The 19260-nt window shown below is 31.6% G+C and overlaps 1 protein-coding gene across 1 annotated transcript in view; it reads left to right on the forward strand.

Moving 5' to 3' along the window:
- The first annotated feature begins 1309 nt into the window (after positions 1-1309).
- The window catches only part of LOC108905933 (neuropeptide F receptor), a 149753-nt gene continuing 131802 nt past the window's right edge, over positions 1310-19260 (forward strand). The window contains exon 1 of the mRNA XM_018709007.1: positions 1310-1501. Coding sequence (XP_018564523.1) covers positions 1310-1501 — 192 coding nt within the window. The remainder of the gene's footprint in view (positions 1502-19260) is intronic.

Raw genomic sequence — 19260 nt, forward strand, 5'->3', positions numbered from 1 at the left:
TTTAGATTTAACATTTAATTCAGTACAGAAATAAGTAACTTTTTTGTACTAATGCGGAAAGCAGTCTTTTTTCATTACTTTATACGGTCTCATGAATACATGTAGACAAATTTATTTATTTATTTTTTTAAATAATTACTGAAAGACAATTGAAAGGGAAATATTATTTATAACTCATGCAAAATGACTTTGGCACTTTAAGTAATGCCAAACCAGGCCTTCAACCTCGTTTAACAATTTCACGTTACGTGCAAAATTTATTTGCCTTTTGGGGCAACACAAATACTACTATATGATTGTATTATTTCCTGCCACTCACCTTAAATATATTATCAGAAAAGTAAAATATAATTTATTTGCTTATTTTACAAAAAAATGTATTTGTTTTATTAAAAAAAAACAATAGAGCATCGCCTTCTAAAGAACCAACTATGTTTTTCTGTATATTTTTACATATTATTATTGATAGGTTTATTTCTAATGTTAAAGCAAATATATGACTACAATACAATAATTGTAATGTGTTGCTGACCCAATAATACGATAAAAATATTGACAGTAAATTACATATATAGTGACAAATTTCTTAGTTTCAATAGATTGCCAAGAAATTGGATTGATTTTAAATTATTTACCAATTTTAGTAATATTCTCGATTCCGAGAATTGTTTATATTGTTTAATATGTATTTAAAGATAGGTTACATATAATTACAATTAAACAAATTTCAATTGAACCTTGAAATACGCAAATCATAAAGATAATTTGATGTAAAACAACATGGAACTGCAGGCAGCAGGTAACTCACAGTGTTCCCACTAGACTTCTTTACCACTGCGCATCTTTCACTCGGTAGTCAAATGAATTTGGTTTATCAGTACCTGTTTGCTATTTCACTTACACTAGTTCGGAATACGATACAGATAAATTTATTATAGTTTGTAGTTTGTTACTATTATAATCGATTTTTCTTCTAAAATTTGGTAGCACGTTACATTTTTTTGCAATATTTTTGGTAAAAGAAACTAAAATTAATAAACACACGTTTTATTTTTCATATACCTTTAAAAACAATAAAGGTACAGTCCTATTTAACATTTTTGCGTGATGACAATATCTGTTTTGTTAATAGGTTTCCTTTTATTTTCAGGATCAATATGGACATTTTGGTTTAATGGTACACCAAGAACAGTGTTCGGTTTTCTCACGATCATCAAGTGTTTCTCTAAATGTGTAAAAAATGACTTTCAAACTGACGCGTTAAGTGTCTTCGAACTCTAGTGATTTTTGTTTATTTTATTTCGTCAAGATGGAAAATGAGACTTATAATGACAATACAACGTTTGAGGCGTCCGTGTTGTTGAATCGAAGCAACGAAGTGGATCCCAAGTTGATGGAAAGATACTTAACGAACAAAGGAATCGACGAGCCTGCTTACACTACCTTAATTATCATGTATTGCTTTTTGATCATATTAGGAGCTTTAGGAAATACATTAGTGGTATGTATATTTTCTAATACTTTCATTAATTTTAAGATATCTCAATTTAATAAAAATTAATTAAAAGTACAGTTTGCATCTGAGGAAATGTTTATTTTAAAAATGTATTAAGTCTCTTCTACTTTCCTGGCAAATATAGCTGTTACTTAATTGAAATTACATTTCAAAGATTTCTCGTATCAAAGAAAAATCTCGTTAATTCAGTGTTAAGTGACGAAATTAATAAAAAAAAATTCAGCACTTTTATAGGCTTCTTATTAAAATTTAATTAAGATGTCTCGTGCAATATACATTTTATAGACACATATTTCTTTAGAAAAAGTATATATTTGAAACTTTGTAACACTGGAAATAAACAAATTTATATTTTCTATGAATATTGAAATAATTACTTTCCTTAAATTTAAACTATATCAAAATCTAAATGTTCAGGAGCAATATACGTGTTCCTTTAATTCAGGGATGCACAGACTTATAGGGAACAGGGGCCACTCGGGAAAAATATAAGCCAAGGACGGGCCACTACAAACAATATTTATTAACACAAAATTTTTTATTTTTAAATAGTATGAAATACAATGATAAAAATAAAATAACCTTCAAAAATGTTTGTTGTAATAATTATGTAATCATTACAATGTAATATTTCATGTTTTATTATTTTGATGCATGACATTGCATTGAACTAACAAGTTTTTTTATATTTGGCTCCACATTACTTGTAGCCACACGTATAATTGCTTCCAAATTTTCATTTGCCAGACGGTTTCGGTTTTTCGTTTTGTTAAGTTTCATCACTGAAAACGTTTGTTCACAAATATACGTCGATCCAAATAAGCTTGCGCATTTCAATGCATTTATTCGCAACTCTTTATAAGCGTTTTTATCAACGCAACGGTAGAAGTTGAGTAAATTACCTTCATTAAATTTGTTTCTTAAATTATCATCATTTTGCATGTCTATTAATTCCAGCTGCATTAATTCCGGCGCATTTTCGGGTGAAATGTTGAAAGGATTGCTGAAAATGTCCAATAGCGGTTTAACTTTTTTGAAGTCTACAAAACGATTTTCAAAAGCTTGTATCAAAATATCAATTTTTTCAACATGAGCGAAATTGACGTCAGTTTTATTGAACTTCTCCATAATTTTTTTGTAGTTCGGAAAATGGCCGTAATTGGCTGAATTGATTTGTGTCCTGAAAAGACTCAATTTGCATTGAAAGGACGAAACATGAGAGTATAGCTGCGAAATCAATTGATCTTTGCCTTGGAGTCGCGTATTTAAGACATTCAAGTGATTTGTGATGTCTACAAGAAACGCTAAGTCACACAGCCAATCAGGGTTGTCGAGTTCGGGGACGTCGTTTTTCTTTTCCGCCAGAAATAGTTGGATTTCTTCAATCAAGTTAAGAAATCGCTGTAGTGTCAACCCACGACTTAGCCACCTTACTTCAGTGTAAAACAGGAGATCACCATATTCGCTTTCAATATCCTCGAGAAATTGTTTGAATTGTCGGTGATTGAGACCTCGTGATTTTATAAAGTTTACGGTAGGTACTACAACTTTCATAACATTTTCAAATCCCAATAATTTTGAACAGAGGGCCTCTTGATGTATAATACAATGAAACTGCATTAATTCCTTGGTATTTATGTTTTTAGTTTGTAAATATGTTTTTAACAGAGTTACTATCCCAGATGTACTTCCAACCATTGAAGGTGCTCCGTCAGTTGTAATTCCAGATATTTTCGTTAAATCCAAATCCATTATAGAACATTTTTCTAGAAGAGCTTTGAGCATGTCACTTCCCCTGGTTTGACTTGTCAAAGAACTCATACCAATCAGTTCTTCACTCACTTCAAAATTTTGCGTTACACCTCGTAAAAATATTAATAGTTGAGCAGTTGAACTTATATCTGTAGATTCGTCGAGCGCTATAGAAAAATACTCAAAACTTCTCGATTTCGTAGCTAATTGCTCTTCTATATTATCTGCTAATGCGGTAATTCTTCTTTGAACAGTCATCCGATTTAACTGAATTTTTTCAAACTTCTTTACATTTTCCGGACAAATTTTTTTTGCGGCGATATCCAAACATTGCTTAACAAACTCACCATCTTTAAAAGGCCGACAAGTTTTCGCTATTATTCGAGATATTTCAAAGCTAACTTCAGTGGCTGTTTCAGCATCTTGAATTGGTTTTGTAAACATAGATTGCTGGCCTATTAGTTCCCGTTGTAAAGTGGAAATTCTTTGCGTTCGATTTTCGCCAGTTAATTTGGTAAAAGTTGGATGCTGGGTTTCATAGTGCCTTTTCACATTATATTCCTTCGGAATAGAAACACTACTCTTGCATATTAAACAGACAATTTTGTTATGCGATGAAATAAAAAAGTATTTTTCGGTCCAAATATCATGAAACTGTCGATTTTCATCTTCAACCTTACGACTACGTTTCTTACTGGGGCCTGGTTTATCCATATCAAAATTAATATTATATGTTACAGTCGGTAAAAGCCAAGTTCGAACGACGAAATATTTACTCGTCACAGATTACAGTTCTCAAACAGTATAACGTTCGCTTATCCGTAGTCAAAACTTAACTGCCCCGGTAGCCGGCGATGCGTCGTATTTATACGAGTTACCAAACATCGAGAACCATCCACTTTGTTCGGGGATCGACGTGTTTCGCGAATCTGTAATCTAGTTGATACGACAGATTTCTAGTCTCGTAATAATATGCTTGGACCGGAGCGCGACGAGTAGAATACTTTTAAAATTCGTCGGCGGGCCGCATAAACATCGACAGCGGGCCGCATGCGGTCCGCGTTCCGTGGTATGTGCATCCCTGCTTTAATTCATTCCAAAAGTTTAATCACTTGGAACAGAAAATCGGTTTGATGTATGAACTTGTCAATTTATAGGGTATATTATATGGATATATTGAGCTGTAAAAATTTCTCTCAACATTAATCTTTTCATAAATATTTGTAAATTATCAGTCGATTTTCTAATACCCTATAAAATTTTTTTTGCACTTTTTCAAATTAACGTCAAGGATAAAAAAAATTCTTCGAAAACCGTGAGAATTCTAGAGAATTTGTTCAAATTTTCAAAACTGCCTTTGGATTTACTGTGCAATAATAATCTATTGCAGAGGTACCGATGATTAAAGACAAATTGTTATTTTCCTGAGTCCAGGGACAATGGGTATTAAAAAAAAATTGTATTTTTTTTCTCGAAATATTTCTTTTGTTTACTCGATAATCGTAGCTCAAAGAAATTTTTGTCTAAAAGATCTTGAAACTAGAGACAAAGCTTCAAAATGTTTTTATTTTCCTTTAATTTCACACACACAAAAATTCATGAATCAGAGGGTAGACCTCACTGTTCTTAGGTTTTTGGGGTCGCTGAAACCGAATATGACTATAAAAAATGATTTCAATTGCCCGTTTTCCCACTAGCACCTCTTACCACCCACCCCCTGAAGAGGTTTAAATTTTAAATTTTCGTACAAAATTAAGATGTATGCGTATTTCTATGTTTTTTGGGACGCTGAAACCGAAAATAACTACAAAAAATGATATCCACTTCCTCGATTACCTCCTTACACTCCCTTACAATCGTTTAAAAGAACCAGCAGGATACATATGAAAGATTTCTCTCGGTAAATTGCTCTAACATTTTCGAAAAAAAGAGAAGTTTTCATGGGCTCAACGCTCAAAATTCCAACAATCCAATCTGTTAATTAGACAAGTTTACGAGTACGTCCAGCTCCTATGTTGTAAACGTCAATACTTCACCGATCAGAAATATCCGCTCTTATATGTATTTATGATTTGGTTCTACTCTTAGCGCAACCCAGGAACAACGGCGCGGGCGCTTGATTAACGTGAGTCCCCTTGCCTCTCACAATTCGGGATGCCTGATTAACGTGAGTCCCCTTGCCTCTCACGATTCGGGGTGCTTGATTAACGTGAGTCCCCTTGCCCCTCACGGTTCAGGGTGCTTGATTAAAGTGAGTCCCCTAGTTTCTCACGATTCGAGGTGCTTGATTAACGTAAGTCCCCTTGTCTCTTACGACATTTACGGCATTTACCTCTTTCTATGATACCGAACTCTCTTGCTTAAAATATCTTGTCTAGAATAAGGTGTCAAATTCAAAACATCAAAAGGCAAAATAAACACGGTTATGATTAGGACAGAAATCATAATTCGGTTTTAACGTCCCATAAAATATATATACATCGTAATTTTGTTCAAAACTTTAAGATTCAACTTCCTTTAGGGGGTGGTAAGGGGGTTCTTGCGGGTAAGAGAGGGGTTAAATTCATTTTTGTAGTCATTTTCGGTTTCAGCATCCTAAAAAACATAGAAATACTCATAAATCTTGATTTTGTACGAAAATTTAAAATTTAACCCTCTTCAGGGGGTGATAAGGGGGTACTAGCAGGAAAACGGGCAATTTAAATAATTTTTTATGGTCATATTCGGTTTAAGCGACCCCAAAAACCTAAGAATATTGGGGTCTTCCTTCTGGTTCATGAATTTTTTCTTTGACTGTGTTTTTAACAGTAATGTAGCTATCTATGAAGATGAGGGTTGCTTTCGCTGTACCTACAGCAAGAATACAACGCTCTCTCAACGGTAATAATAAAGAATTTTATTGAAAACTAATGTATAGAAAACTTGTATAGGAAAAGACGTGTTGACGGGGTGAGTGTTCGTTGGAAAGTCCCTGTATGTGGAGTCGGTATATGAGTACGCATCTGGTCGCCGACGCCAGTAGACCCTTCTTGAAACGCCGGCGGTGTTCTAGTGGCGCTCTTGACGTAATGCTTAAAAATGGATCACTTGCGAACATGTGTACCCACAAAGATATTTGATAAATTAAATATAATTCTGAGTATAACTCAATCATTAAAAATCTAAAAAAGTAAATGCAGTAGAATTTTTAGCGATTATATCTCCATTATACTTCATAAAATTAAAACTGCTAGATACATTGATTATTTTTATTTCTGACATTTTAAAATTAAAGTTCAAATAAAAAAAGTCCTCCACATTTTTTTCAATGAATAGCTTTAAAATAATAGTGATCTAAGATTATTTTAAATAAAAATATGATACTAATGAATTGAATCGAATTTTGCATAAAGTGGAAGTCATCCCTTTTCTTAGAAATACCATTACAAATTCTAATAAGCTTTAAAGGGAATTCCAGATTGCAACGGTTTTACTTGAAAGCTATTTCATGATAAAATCTAACATAAAAGTACGAACGTACAGCACTGCCGGGGCAAATAGCGGCACACATATCTATCTATAAGGATATTATCGAACTCATGCAACCTATGTAGGAAGTTTCATGTGTCAAACCAACCGAATAAATTGCATCCCTTCCTCGTCGGAAAAGCATCCGGCTTAACGTCACAGTATAGTTACTTTGATTTATTTTTTCTTATTTCACCTGTGGGATATAAATTTTCTCGACGGCTTTAATAGTTCAATTTATCAAATTTTAAATATAGCTTCTCATTTCTCAAATGTGTTCGTTCCAATATTCATATTTGATTAAAAATTTCTACAAATAATTCTTATTGCAACTTCTATTTTCTTCTTTCATACATAAAATATTAATATTATAGCAATATTTTCGCCTATAGCATACAGGGTGGTCCACCTAAGAGGGATTCTTATGTAACTCTGCAACTGTAAAATTTATAAAAAAAATTATTTTAATAAAAGTTGCCTGGAATCATTTGGGTCATGTAAAGAAAATATTTTAAGCTTTACGGGGTGTTCCATTTCGCGTGGGCGCTACATAACTTTGTTATTTTAAATTATTAGGGAACACCCTATATATTATTGCATTTTTGAATTTCTTGTTTAATAGTAGGTAGAGTTAAATGTACATGGTGTATAAAACTTACCGTTTTCGAGATAATCAGTTGTCTAGCGTCTAAATCGTAAGAGTTAGAAACATGCAGTTTTCACAGTCCATGGCATAAATTACTCTATCTTGTCATATATGAACAAAACGTGTACGTTATTCAAACTAGAAAGTACTGAGACCTACCTAAAAAACTTTTTTTTTTCAAATGGAATGACCCATATTAATTGTCATGGGTGAATGCAAAACTGAATTCCCTTTCGACTGATATGTGATTGTCCATACTTATCTCTAACAGTTTTCCAGAAAAATCAGTTTTTTTTCTAAAGTCCGAAAAATCTTACAGAATCCGGTGCACGTAAATTAGCTGAAGATAAGTCACTAGATGTTCTTCTCAATCTATAAAAAGAAACAAAAACATCAGTGCCTCAAGTAGCCTTATATTACAATATTAGCGAGAGATCAGTAAGGAGTCCAAAAATAAATTTCATCGTATATTTAATACAAAAATTAAATTAGGATGACCCTGACAGAGGGGTGCAATTTTGCGAGCAAATGATGAATAATATAGAGAATAATGGAAACTTTGTCAATAATTTACTTTATCCGATGAATCAACATTCTGCTTGATCGATTTTGTAAATCGACGTAACTGTCGTTATTGGAGTGATCAAAATACACAAGAAAGAACGAATTTGTTATTATTATAGAAAATATACCTCAAAATGTGAATGTTGTATCTACAATTTCCATGCATTTGTTAAAAATAAAGTCGTATCTGAAAATGTCAGAATAAAAAGTCGTATCTATAATATTTATCATACAGATACGACTAATTTGTCNACATCAGTGCCTCAAGTAGCCTTATATTACAATATCAGCGAGAGATCAGTAAGGATTCCAAAAATAAATTTCATCGTATATTTAATACAAAAATTAAATTAGGATGACCCTGACAGAGGGGTGCAATTTTGCGAGCAAATGATGAATAATATAGAGAATAATGGAAAATTTGTCAATAATTTACTTATATCCGATGAATCAACATTCTGCTTGAACGATTTTGTAAATCGACGTAACTGTCGTTATTGGAGTGATCAAAATACACATTGGAAGAATGAAATCACACTCAATATCCTCAGAAATTAGATGTATGGATGGGCGTAATCAGAGGACACATCATCGGCCCATTCTTTTTTTTTTTTGAAGAAAATTTGAACTCTAATCGTTACCTATTTACAACTTTTGCGCCAGCAAATTGTTCCAGCATTGATTCGTTTATTTCCAAACCAAGTAAATCCAGAACTACTCTCAAATGTCATTTGGTACCAACAAGATGGAGCTCTGCCTCATTATGGAGTTGACGATAATGTATTTCCACAGATCCATAGATAGAACGAAGAGGATGTATTGAACGACCACAGCGATCGCCAGATTTAAGTTCGTTAGACTATTTCCGTTGAGGTCATTTAAAACCTGTTGTCCACAAGACCAAACCTCAGTCGTTAGAAGAGTTGGAAGAAATATCACAGCATGGCATTAAAAATTCCTTAACAGCCTTCGTCGATCGATTAGGATATTGTCTGCCGAAGGTCACCAGTTTGAACAATTAATATGAATCTGTTCTTAATATTCAGGTGCTCCATATTTTGCAATAACAAATTTCATTTTCATTAAATACAAGTTTTACTCTTTATTTTATTGTTTTATTTAACAATTAAAAAACAATATATCGCAGACGCACCAAACCCTATACTACCCTGTTAAGTCATAAAGTCGTAACTGCAATTATCCCCCATTTCAAGTTCAGGGTTACTAATACTCCACGACAACAGTTTTATCATTTTGTTAAGAAAAAAGAACGAATTTGTTATTATTATAGAAAATATACCTCAAAATGTGAATGTCGTATCTACAATTTCCATGCATTTGTTAAAAATAAAGTCGTATCTGAAAATGTCAGAATAAAAAGTCGTATCTATAATATTTATCATACAGATACGACTAATTTGTCTAAAAACTGTACAACTGCGCCATATACAAAATAGGTTTGTTTCTGCAGCAGTCTCAAACTGTCTTCAAACTATTAGATATAGGTAATCGGTCAATTAAGTTGTTACTTTATAGTGACGAATCACTTGGTCAAATATCTCTGATAGTTTCAAATCAGTCTTCAACTGCTGCAGAACAAACCTAATATCTACCACCTCAGATTCAGTATGTAACTAAGTGGTAGATAAACAGTGATTCTTTCCATCACATGGTAGAAAGCTGTAAATGTTTTAAAGCTGAATCTTTCTGATTTTCATATATAGCAAGATCTTACTTCGCAATATAAGTTAAAGCGAACTAATCCTAGACCATACCTTGTACAAATCGTTGAAGTGGAGTTCAGCAGGGGAAAGAAAACTTTAAATTATAAAACTATATAAATTTAATGGAGATTCTGAAGAGTTAAATTTATTAAATGCAGAATGTTTTAAACAAGGTATAACTAGACCTAGATCTAAAGCAGTATTTCGGGGAGTTTCACTTCAAAGAAAAAACGAAATTTTGTCCAAACTTACTGGCATCATGCCTTCAAACAGACTTAAGTTTTGGCAATATTTACCTGTTTGTTCTGGATCCGAGGTTTATAACTGTGACTGAATGAAATGGATTCATAAAAATAATGTTTCACTTTTTATTAATTTTTTTTATTGCGGTAAAGATTTTATTGTTGTTTTGTATTTAGCAATAAAGCTGATTTCAGTAAAGAGTATATGATTGTTTTCATTAATTACATAATACATGCTTATTATAATACCTATTCATTTATAAAAGAAAATAATATTAGACACTATTATTTAAAAAATGTATTGTAAATACTAGATGCTACTTTTCTCATAGTTTCAATTTTCATCATTATTACAGAAAATGTCGTATGTGTATATCGCACTCATGCTATATGCACAACAAAATAAAGTGAAAAATCTAAATCTGCAAGTAAAAATTAGTGGTATGTAATAAAAATATCTTTTCTGAATGTAACAGCCTTAACGGCAAATTGGACTAGAGAAAATGCTAATTAGTTCGAAATCAACTATTTGACAGTTACGACTTTAACAGGGCAGTATATCAATGTAATCGGTGAAAATCTGTTTTTCTAAATATATTAAAATAAACAGGGCGCTTCATTTAAAAAACTGCCGATATTATAGTTCACCCTATATACAGATCTTCCGATACATTTGCCTAACCCTGTATATCAGAAAGTTTATGATCCTGAAAACGTCTTCATACCTTTATAAATAATTTATTGAACAAAGGAATAATATCACGCTAATTTTTATAATATATTTGACTTGAAATTCAAGGTAAAATAATAAGAATCCTCATTTAAATATCAAAAAAATATGACAAGGTTACTTTAAACTTCATGATGAATGACAAACAAGAGAAAAGCATTATTTAAACTTATTTGTTGTTAACTTAATTAGGTATTATCGCCTTTTGGCTACCTTAACTTGTGTGACGTACTAATTCACAAATTACTTCAGATCATACAAGCTACCATCATAGATTCCATCTAGGTACCATCATTTTGAAATTATACGGGTGCTTTCATTTGCCAGACAATAATAATAAAATTTTATTATTGTTAGTAGAACAATGTTTGCGTTCCAACATATATTGACCTATTACTGAAGCTTATTATAACAGAGTACAAAATGTATTCAAATAATTTTTAGTTAACTTCACGCATAGTGCTCATTTTAATGTAATTTCAGTTACTACAAATATTTACACGTTCATATTTTGCTGTTTTAGGTATTCGCCAGAACAATGTTTAAAATTTAGTGTTTGACTTTATCAAAACCACATAAATTTCCAAATGAATTACTAATTGGCAGCACTTAACATTTTGCCCCTGGTGTTGCCTCCTTTCTAGTTGTCATTCAATATTAAAAGGTTTTCTGTGAACAATGTGAATATTCATTATGTGAGGCATTCATAAGGCAATTAAATTTTTACGTTATTCAACTGCGCCCTCTAAAAAGGGTTTAATAATATGGAAATTATGATAATATTAATACAGGAAACTTAGATTTTAATTGTTGGTTCAGTTTTAAATAAATAAGCTTCGAAAAATACTGCCTGTTTGTTATAAAATTTTTACTTTAGGAATTTATAAGGGAGATACAGGGTGTTGAAGTTTTCAAAAAAGTATAAACTTTTTTATATGGTTATTAAAATGTTGGAGATATTTAAGTTATATTTGGTATACAGTTTGTAAGGTGTCATAAAATGTGTAAAACTCAAAACCTGTTTTCGTATTTGTTACGATTAGCAAGAAATTTAATTTTTTCCATTTACTTCCCTTTGCATATCAAAAATTGGTTTTAATTAGTATTGCCTGATGGTAAATTGTAGTCAATTAATTTTCAGATTGGTAATCATAAAAGAACTAAAACTTAAGCAAAATACTCTAATTCAAATTAACAATAAATATGAATCAGAGCAGTTGCTCAAAATTTATGATGAGCGTCAATACAAGCCCAACATGACAGCGTAAATTATTTACTGCTTCTGTTCACTGTTATGTTCATTTTTAGAGTATCGCAGTTCTCTAAAATTAGTTTTCTAAATTCTTAGACTGTGTTTACCGGAGACGCATAGACATTTTGTTTTAAACAGGGCTGTAACAAATTATATAAAGGATTTAGATCGAGAGACCGAGCAGACTACCGTATGGGACTACAACTTGGTTGTCCTGCAACTGTATGTCTGGGCGGTAAGAGTCCAATTTGCAGTTAATACATGTTTAGTCATTTTCTAACTTCTCTTCCGAAATGTAGCGGAGCTCCATCCAGTTGCACCTACATTTCTTGCCTCTAAATATAGAGATACGTCTTCCAATAGGCCGACAAAATCGTTTTGATGAAAGTTAAAACATTTCTGTGCATTTAATAGTTTTGAAAAGAAGTCAGATCCTCAGATGACATATACAGTATTTATCCACACATTTAAACTCAATTCAGTTTGAACCATACTGGACACACATTTCTTCGATTTTCGTGAGCCCACGTAGATAAGTTATAGGTTTAGAAGAAAGGCAATTAGAAAAAAACTGTATCATAACGATTTCAATCACTATTAAAATACAACAAAATTAATAAAATTGATGGATATCTTTTATATCTTAATTATTTATCTTAACGAACTGTTCAGAATGTCCGCCAGCAACGTCCATACAGTTATACAATTGAATCCTCTATCTCTGCTCTAACATTTTGCAACATATCCGGAATTATCTCCTAACACTCCTCCGTTATGCGATAGTGTAGATCTTGGAGAGAAACTGTCTCTGTAACATAAATTCTAGACTTAAGTGACCCCAAGAAAGAAACCCATCAGACAAGAAAGATTTGGATATTTTAGACGCCATTCAATGGGTCCCCTACGGTCAATGTAGTGACTTCTAAACATTGTACTTAGGAATCGTCGAATGGGTGCAGCATAATGTGGTGGAGCTCCGTCGTGCTGGAAGAATATTTGATATTCTATTAATTTAGCATCTTCGGCAGTTCTCTTATTCTAGGAACAATATTTATTTCTAGGAAATTCAAATACGTCTCTGCAGTTAAATTGTCTGGTAAAAAGAATAGCCCAATTGATTTGTTATTTAGGATACCTTCCCAGACATTCACTTTTTCAGGATGTTGGATATGAGATCCTCTGAATCACCCCAACAAATATGTCGGACCTTCTTACAAAAAATGAGCATTTATCTATAAAACATATATTGTACATGAAACTGGAATTTCTTCATTAATTTCTTAACAGTATGTGATACATTTTTATGTATGTCTTTTATTAAATAGTAATACCGTATGCCTTCACCAATCATTATCTTTTAAATAACTGGCAACCATTTCAACTCGCTCAGCTAAAACCATGATTAAACTTAATTTTAACATTATACTACTAACACTTCCGTTGTTTAGCAAACTAATAGAACAGTGACAGTAACATTTATCACAACGGCACTTTTTTAAATGCCTGTTTTCTAAACTATCAGACCAATTTTAAAATATAGCACACAATTGAAGAGGTAATTTCGAAGCGACTCTTTTTCCTATTTATAATTTGTAACGCGGTAGGAAAATGAAGGGAAAAACTAAATTTTATACAAAAAAATTTAAATAAAATTGTAGTGTTTAAGAGTTTTTTCTTGAAAGTAGTATATTCCAATAAAAATGAAAGTTTTCTTAGATTCAGTCATAATGTCATTAATTTTAACCCCTTATTCGGAAGGACTAAGGTAGAAAATCGAAAAAAGTGTTTACTCGACACTCAACGTTTTAAAAGGTAAGTAAATTACATCTTAACTCTCGCTAATTCGACGCCCTACTTCGCCTCACATTTTCTGACCGAGAATATGCCGGCAGACCACAAATCGTACGAACATTGAAGCGAAACAGCTGATTTCCCCAGTCGTTGTGAATTTTGCAGTTGGTTTCAAAATGAAAATGCGGCGGATCCTAACATTATTAAAAAGTGCTATGGACTTTATAAGAGTGGTTTCAGTTGTACTGCCATTTTAAATTTTAAATAGGCAAGTACCATACAACTCTTCGAAAAGCAATAAGTCACTAGGTATACGTACTACAACTTGAATACTTAATTGAACATAATACTAAAAACTTCTCATATTCAATTATAAAACGGTAAAAACGTTAACAATAAGAAAAATACTAAATTGTAATAACCTAACACTCGAAAACAATTATTATCCTCATATTTTTTTTATTAACAAAGGTTAGTGACCGATTAATAGGGTAGGTCAAGATTTACTCTCGATAGACCTTTGTAGGTCGGCGGTAGGAGCGCTCCGGAAAGGGGTTTAAATAATGATTTGAAAAAATATATATTTTTTCATCTTAAATATGCTTTTTAATTTTTTTTAATCGTGTATTTATATTCTATTAATTTTTCTCTATCTTCCCTTAAAATTAATGACATGCCATTATAACTGAATTTTCTTTTATATTAATATCCTTATCGTATCATTTTCCCCGTAGGCAGAGTGGTCACTCCCACACTAATCATTTTAGGAAACGAGGATCGACTCATAAATTATTTAAAAAAAAAACTAAAATTATTTCTACGACAATACATATTTAATTAAGAATTGTACGTTGTTAAATACAATTTGTGATTTTTTTTTAAATCAAGCCATGTAGTTATATGAGCCGTTCTATCTAAAGAGACGATTTTTTCAAATACTTTTGTTGCTTCACTGTTACAGTGTGTAATATAGAGAGTACTATCATCAATGATCATCTACAGAACTCAATAAAGAAATACGAAATAGTTCAATATGCAAAATAATCATTTTTACTAGATATTATCAATTTAATAATAGGCTGAGATTAGAGAAAATGGCGAATGCGCAGATGTTAGTCTAACGTAATTTTCCATTTACTATGTAACTATTAGAGAGCGGACAATGTGTTTAACTATGCAAAATATAATTATTATGTTTAGCAAATATATCGTATTATCCTTGCGGTGATTTGTTGTATTCTTTATTTAAAATCTGTAAATCCTGTGAACTAGTAAAATAACGAGAAAATAATTAAGTTAATTTAGTTCTAAAGAAACGAAATGTCACTCGCGCCCATCTCTCGTCTATCCGTCAACATCAGTTACGTTTATCGAATTCCTATTGGTCAGAATTCAAACTGCAGCCCTGTTAGGAATGGAGCGTGGATTGGACTATTCTATCATATGCGTCGCCTGAGGCTATTCGTTACATTAACTCCTATTTTCCAATTAAAAAAACTACACTATTTTTAACTGAACTTTATTTAAGAAATATGAAGTCATACAATACCTGATTTTCTAAATATTCTATAAAGCCTAAAAATATATGTAGCGTGGAATTTTCGTGAATTATAACGTAAATTTCCGATGCGTACCCGACACGCCACTGCGTCATGGATAATGTATCTATGTATATGAATGTCATATCTATTCTCAAGGTTAAAGACATAGGTTGTCCGCTGTCTGGTAATTATTAATTGTAATTGACTTTTATTTATTTCTAAAGCATTGAAATTAGTCTGTTTTAGTGTTTTAGTAAACAAGCGAAGAATTTCTGTTTAAATTTAGTAATCTTTTGGGTAATAGTGATTAAAATTAACATGGATCATATTTGTCTTTGATAAAGAATTTTATGTTTATATAATAATTTGTGTATAATGTTATTTACCAAGTGACCCTATTGTAGATGAGCATAATTATTTTCTAATACTTCTACAATACTAAAAATGCATATTAAATAATTTAATTGTGTACGTATTAAATTTTGTAATGTTATATTACCTCCTTTATCTTTATTGCAAAAGAAATACAAATTTTATGGTAAGGATAAGATTTGAAACTACCTATTTTTGCATAAAGTTTAGCATTAAAGGGAAAAATTTTAATTACGAAGGAGGGTTACGTAACCGCTAATTCATAAACTTTCTTGCTAAAAGGAGCGGCCGACGTTATCGAATTTTCTTTACATCTATGTTTCTAATTTTTATGAAAACACCTGGTCTCTAAATAAAGTGGCTGTACGAAGTCTACTTTTTTCATCAATTAATGAAAAATACATGTACAGATAAGCAAAAATGGTAATTTCACTAGAAAGCAAGGGGCTGATAGCATAAATATGATGGATATCCCTTTTCCATTTATAATACTACTAGCAACCCGCCCCGGCTTCGCACGGGCAAATATAAAATAGCCAATGTTACTCCGAGGAGATGTAGCTTTCGGTAAAATTGGTTGAGTAGTTTTTGAGTTAAATCGTAACAAACAAAAAATCAATCATCTTTCATCTAATGCGACCCTCATATTAATTTTAAAATAATTCACGATATATCTATATACCTAAAGACAACAAACGAACTCAAAACTAAAAATGCAAAACCTTTAAATTTAAAACAATATAGGTAACTACCAACAATGTGAAAACAAAACGAATTAAATTAAAGTACCTATGTTCAGGACTATCAATTTTAATTAATAAGTAAGTAGTTAGGTATCTAACTACCTAAAGAAAACAAACACGAAACAAAAATGCGACTATGAAGTTTTAAATGATTCACAATAAGAAAAAAACAAACAAATTATTAAAACTCAATGAAATAAAAGTATGTTTGCAAGTATCTATGTATGTTCCGACTACCTAAAGACAACAAATACAAAACAAAAATGTGACCTTAAAATATCGAACGCAATTATAACTTTCCAACAACACCCAGAAAGAAAACACAGTCGTCAGTCGTCACCTCCATTCGCTCCAAGTCAGTTTATTAAAGGATCACGCGCGCGTTATCGTTCGGCTTATTAGCTAAACAGTAGGCAAGACGGTGCGGGGGGAGGGTCGGCGATCGCATCAAGCGAAGCGAGGCGCTTGAATTTTATTCTCGCGTCCGTAATTTTTTTGGGATTACTCCTAAGATATTCATTTAAATTATATGGTGTAAAAAAATAAAATAATGTGCATAAAATGCTTAAAGCCTCTAACTTATTTAAAATGATAAGGATTAATACCGTATTTGTGTAAATAACTTTTACATTACTGCTTTGTAATTGCCAATTTTCTAAAGTATTAAAATGGATATAGGTAGTATGTTATCTTTAACATATATACATATGCCATCGCGGACTTTTCTGTAGGCATATATGAGATACACAAAATCGACATTAGTAAAAAAATTTGAAGATATTTTGTTCCGAAATTGAGGTGCTAGGCTGACGTGAGAGTGAATAGTGTCCGTGAACCTCTACAGAATATTGTTATCGTACCCCTCACAAGAAATGGTCAATTTGATCCTGGACCTTCTTGGCTGTAGTTAGTTGTGGAAGAAGCGACGGATCTAGGCATCTTTCATGCCACACTTAATTGAAAATCCCAGTTGGAGAAAGTTCTCTACAAATGGCTTGTAGATGTATATGTGGAAAATCTTAGGATGTATAATAATAATAATAATAATCATAATAAATTTGTCTTTATTTCCAAACAAGAAAAATTTAATACATAGTGTCAATAAATAGGGCGAAGTGTCAGTTTAACTGCTTTTCAACTTAACCCTAATAAAAAAAGAAAGTAAATTTAAATACAATGAAATGTGAATAGAAGAGCGTGCATAATACATTCTGAATTCTGCTAACATCAATAGATAGCGGTTTTCGATATTTCAAGCTCTTAAGCAGTATATTGGAACAATATTCGAAATTATGATCTGATTGCATCATAACCGCATAACCCAGGATATGCAAGGGTGACGAACCATGAAACTCTGGGGTTCTAATTCAATAACTTTGTAATCCCAAAACACTTAGTGTGTGAGGGTGTATAATCAGGAATTGTAGGAATTATAGGAATTATAAGTACTCTTGTTGTAACTCCGTAACCAGAAGCATAAAAACTTCTGTTGACTAGGTAATGATCTGGGATACACAGATTTGTGGTTTCAAAGTCACTTAAGGTTTTTTCTCTTCTCTGAAAAAATATAATAGTACTTCCTTCAGTGATCGTGATTTTTTGCTATTGTAACAAAAGCCAAGACGCGGTATAATTTATTGGGCAGTATCTGGAATAGTTTGGGACCCTGTAATATTAGACCAGTGCTTAAGCCTTCAAAAATGGTAAAAAGTGAAAAAAAATTATAGTAGGATGAAACCCATTGGAAAAGGAAGATAATATAACAGAAATGAAAGGAAAAATAATTTACGGGCGATCTGAGGTCGAGAAGGGGAAGGGGTGAGTTTTTAAGGGTTAAAAACGGTTTATCTTGATTTCCGGAAAAACTACAAGTCTTATGGAAAAAAGTTAAATAGCAAAGTTGTAGGTAATGAAAAGATCTACAACTTTTGTAGTTGTACTTTTTTCACATAACCTCAAAATTTATGTGAAAAATTCAAATAACCAAGTTTTTGGTTTTTTATTTTTAACTTTTTTTTTCACGAAATTTGGTGAAAACTTACTTATTTATGTCCCAAAGACGCTGTAATTTTTTTGATTTGAAATATTTATTTTTTCACCTTATTTTTATTTGAATATCGAAAAAGCACCCTAATTTTCAATCGAAAATTCTCACGTCAAAATATCTGCTTTTTTTAAAACGTCGGTGGGCTTTTTCTTCGTTGAAATCTCTACTTTCTGATGGTGTAAAAAAAATATACATTACTATGGTAAGTTTTCTCAGGAAATGCAAAGAAACGAAAGAAGATTCTACAACTTTCTCAAAATATTGTAGATGTCTTATTAAATATTAACTTTATTAACTTATTTGGTTGTTAATTATAATAGTATATTTCGACTTGTAATTTTTTTGTTTATCAATGTAACATGGAATCTTACGTTTTTCGAGTAATTAAAGTGTAAATTTTAATAAATAGCTCAAAATTGTACATAATGATTAGAAAAAAATTTTCGGATTCTAGTTCGTTTCTTTGCATTTCCTGAGAAAACTTACCATAGTAATGTATATATTTTTTTACACCATCAGAAAGTAGAGATTTCAACGAAGAAAAAGCCCACCGACGTTTTTAAAAAAGCAGATATTTTGACGTGAGAATTTTCGATTGAAAATTAGGGTGCTTTTTCGATATTAAGTAAAAATAAGGTGAAAAAATAAATATTTCAAATCAAAAAAATTACAGCGTGTTTGGGACATAAATAGGTAAGTTTTCACCAAATTTCGTGAAAAAAAAATTTTTTTTTAAATGATAAAAATAAAAAACCAAAAACTTGGTTATTTGAATTTTTCACATAAATTTTGAGGTTATGTGAAAAAAGTGTAAATACAAAAGTTGTAGATCT

The sequence above is a fragment of the Anoplophora glabripennis genome, unplaced genomic scaffold (genome assembly GCF_000390285.2).
Source record: "Anoplophora glabripennis isolate ALB-LARVAE unplaced genomic scaffold, Agla_2.0 scaffold216, whole genome shotgun sequence".
Lineage (NCBI taxonomy): Eukaryota > Metazoa > Arthropoda > Insecta > Coleoptera > Cerambycidae > Anoplophora > Anoplophora glabripennis.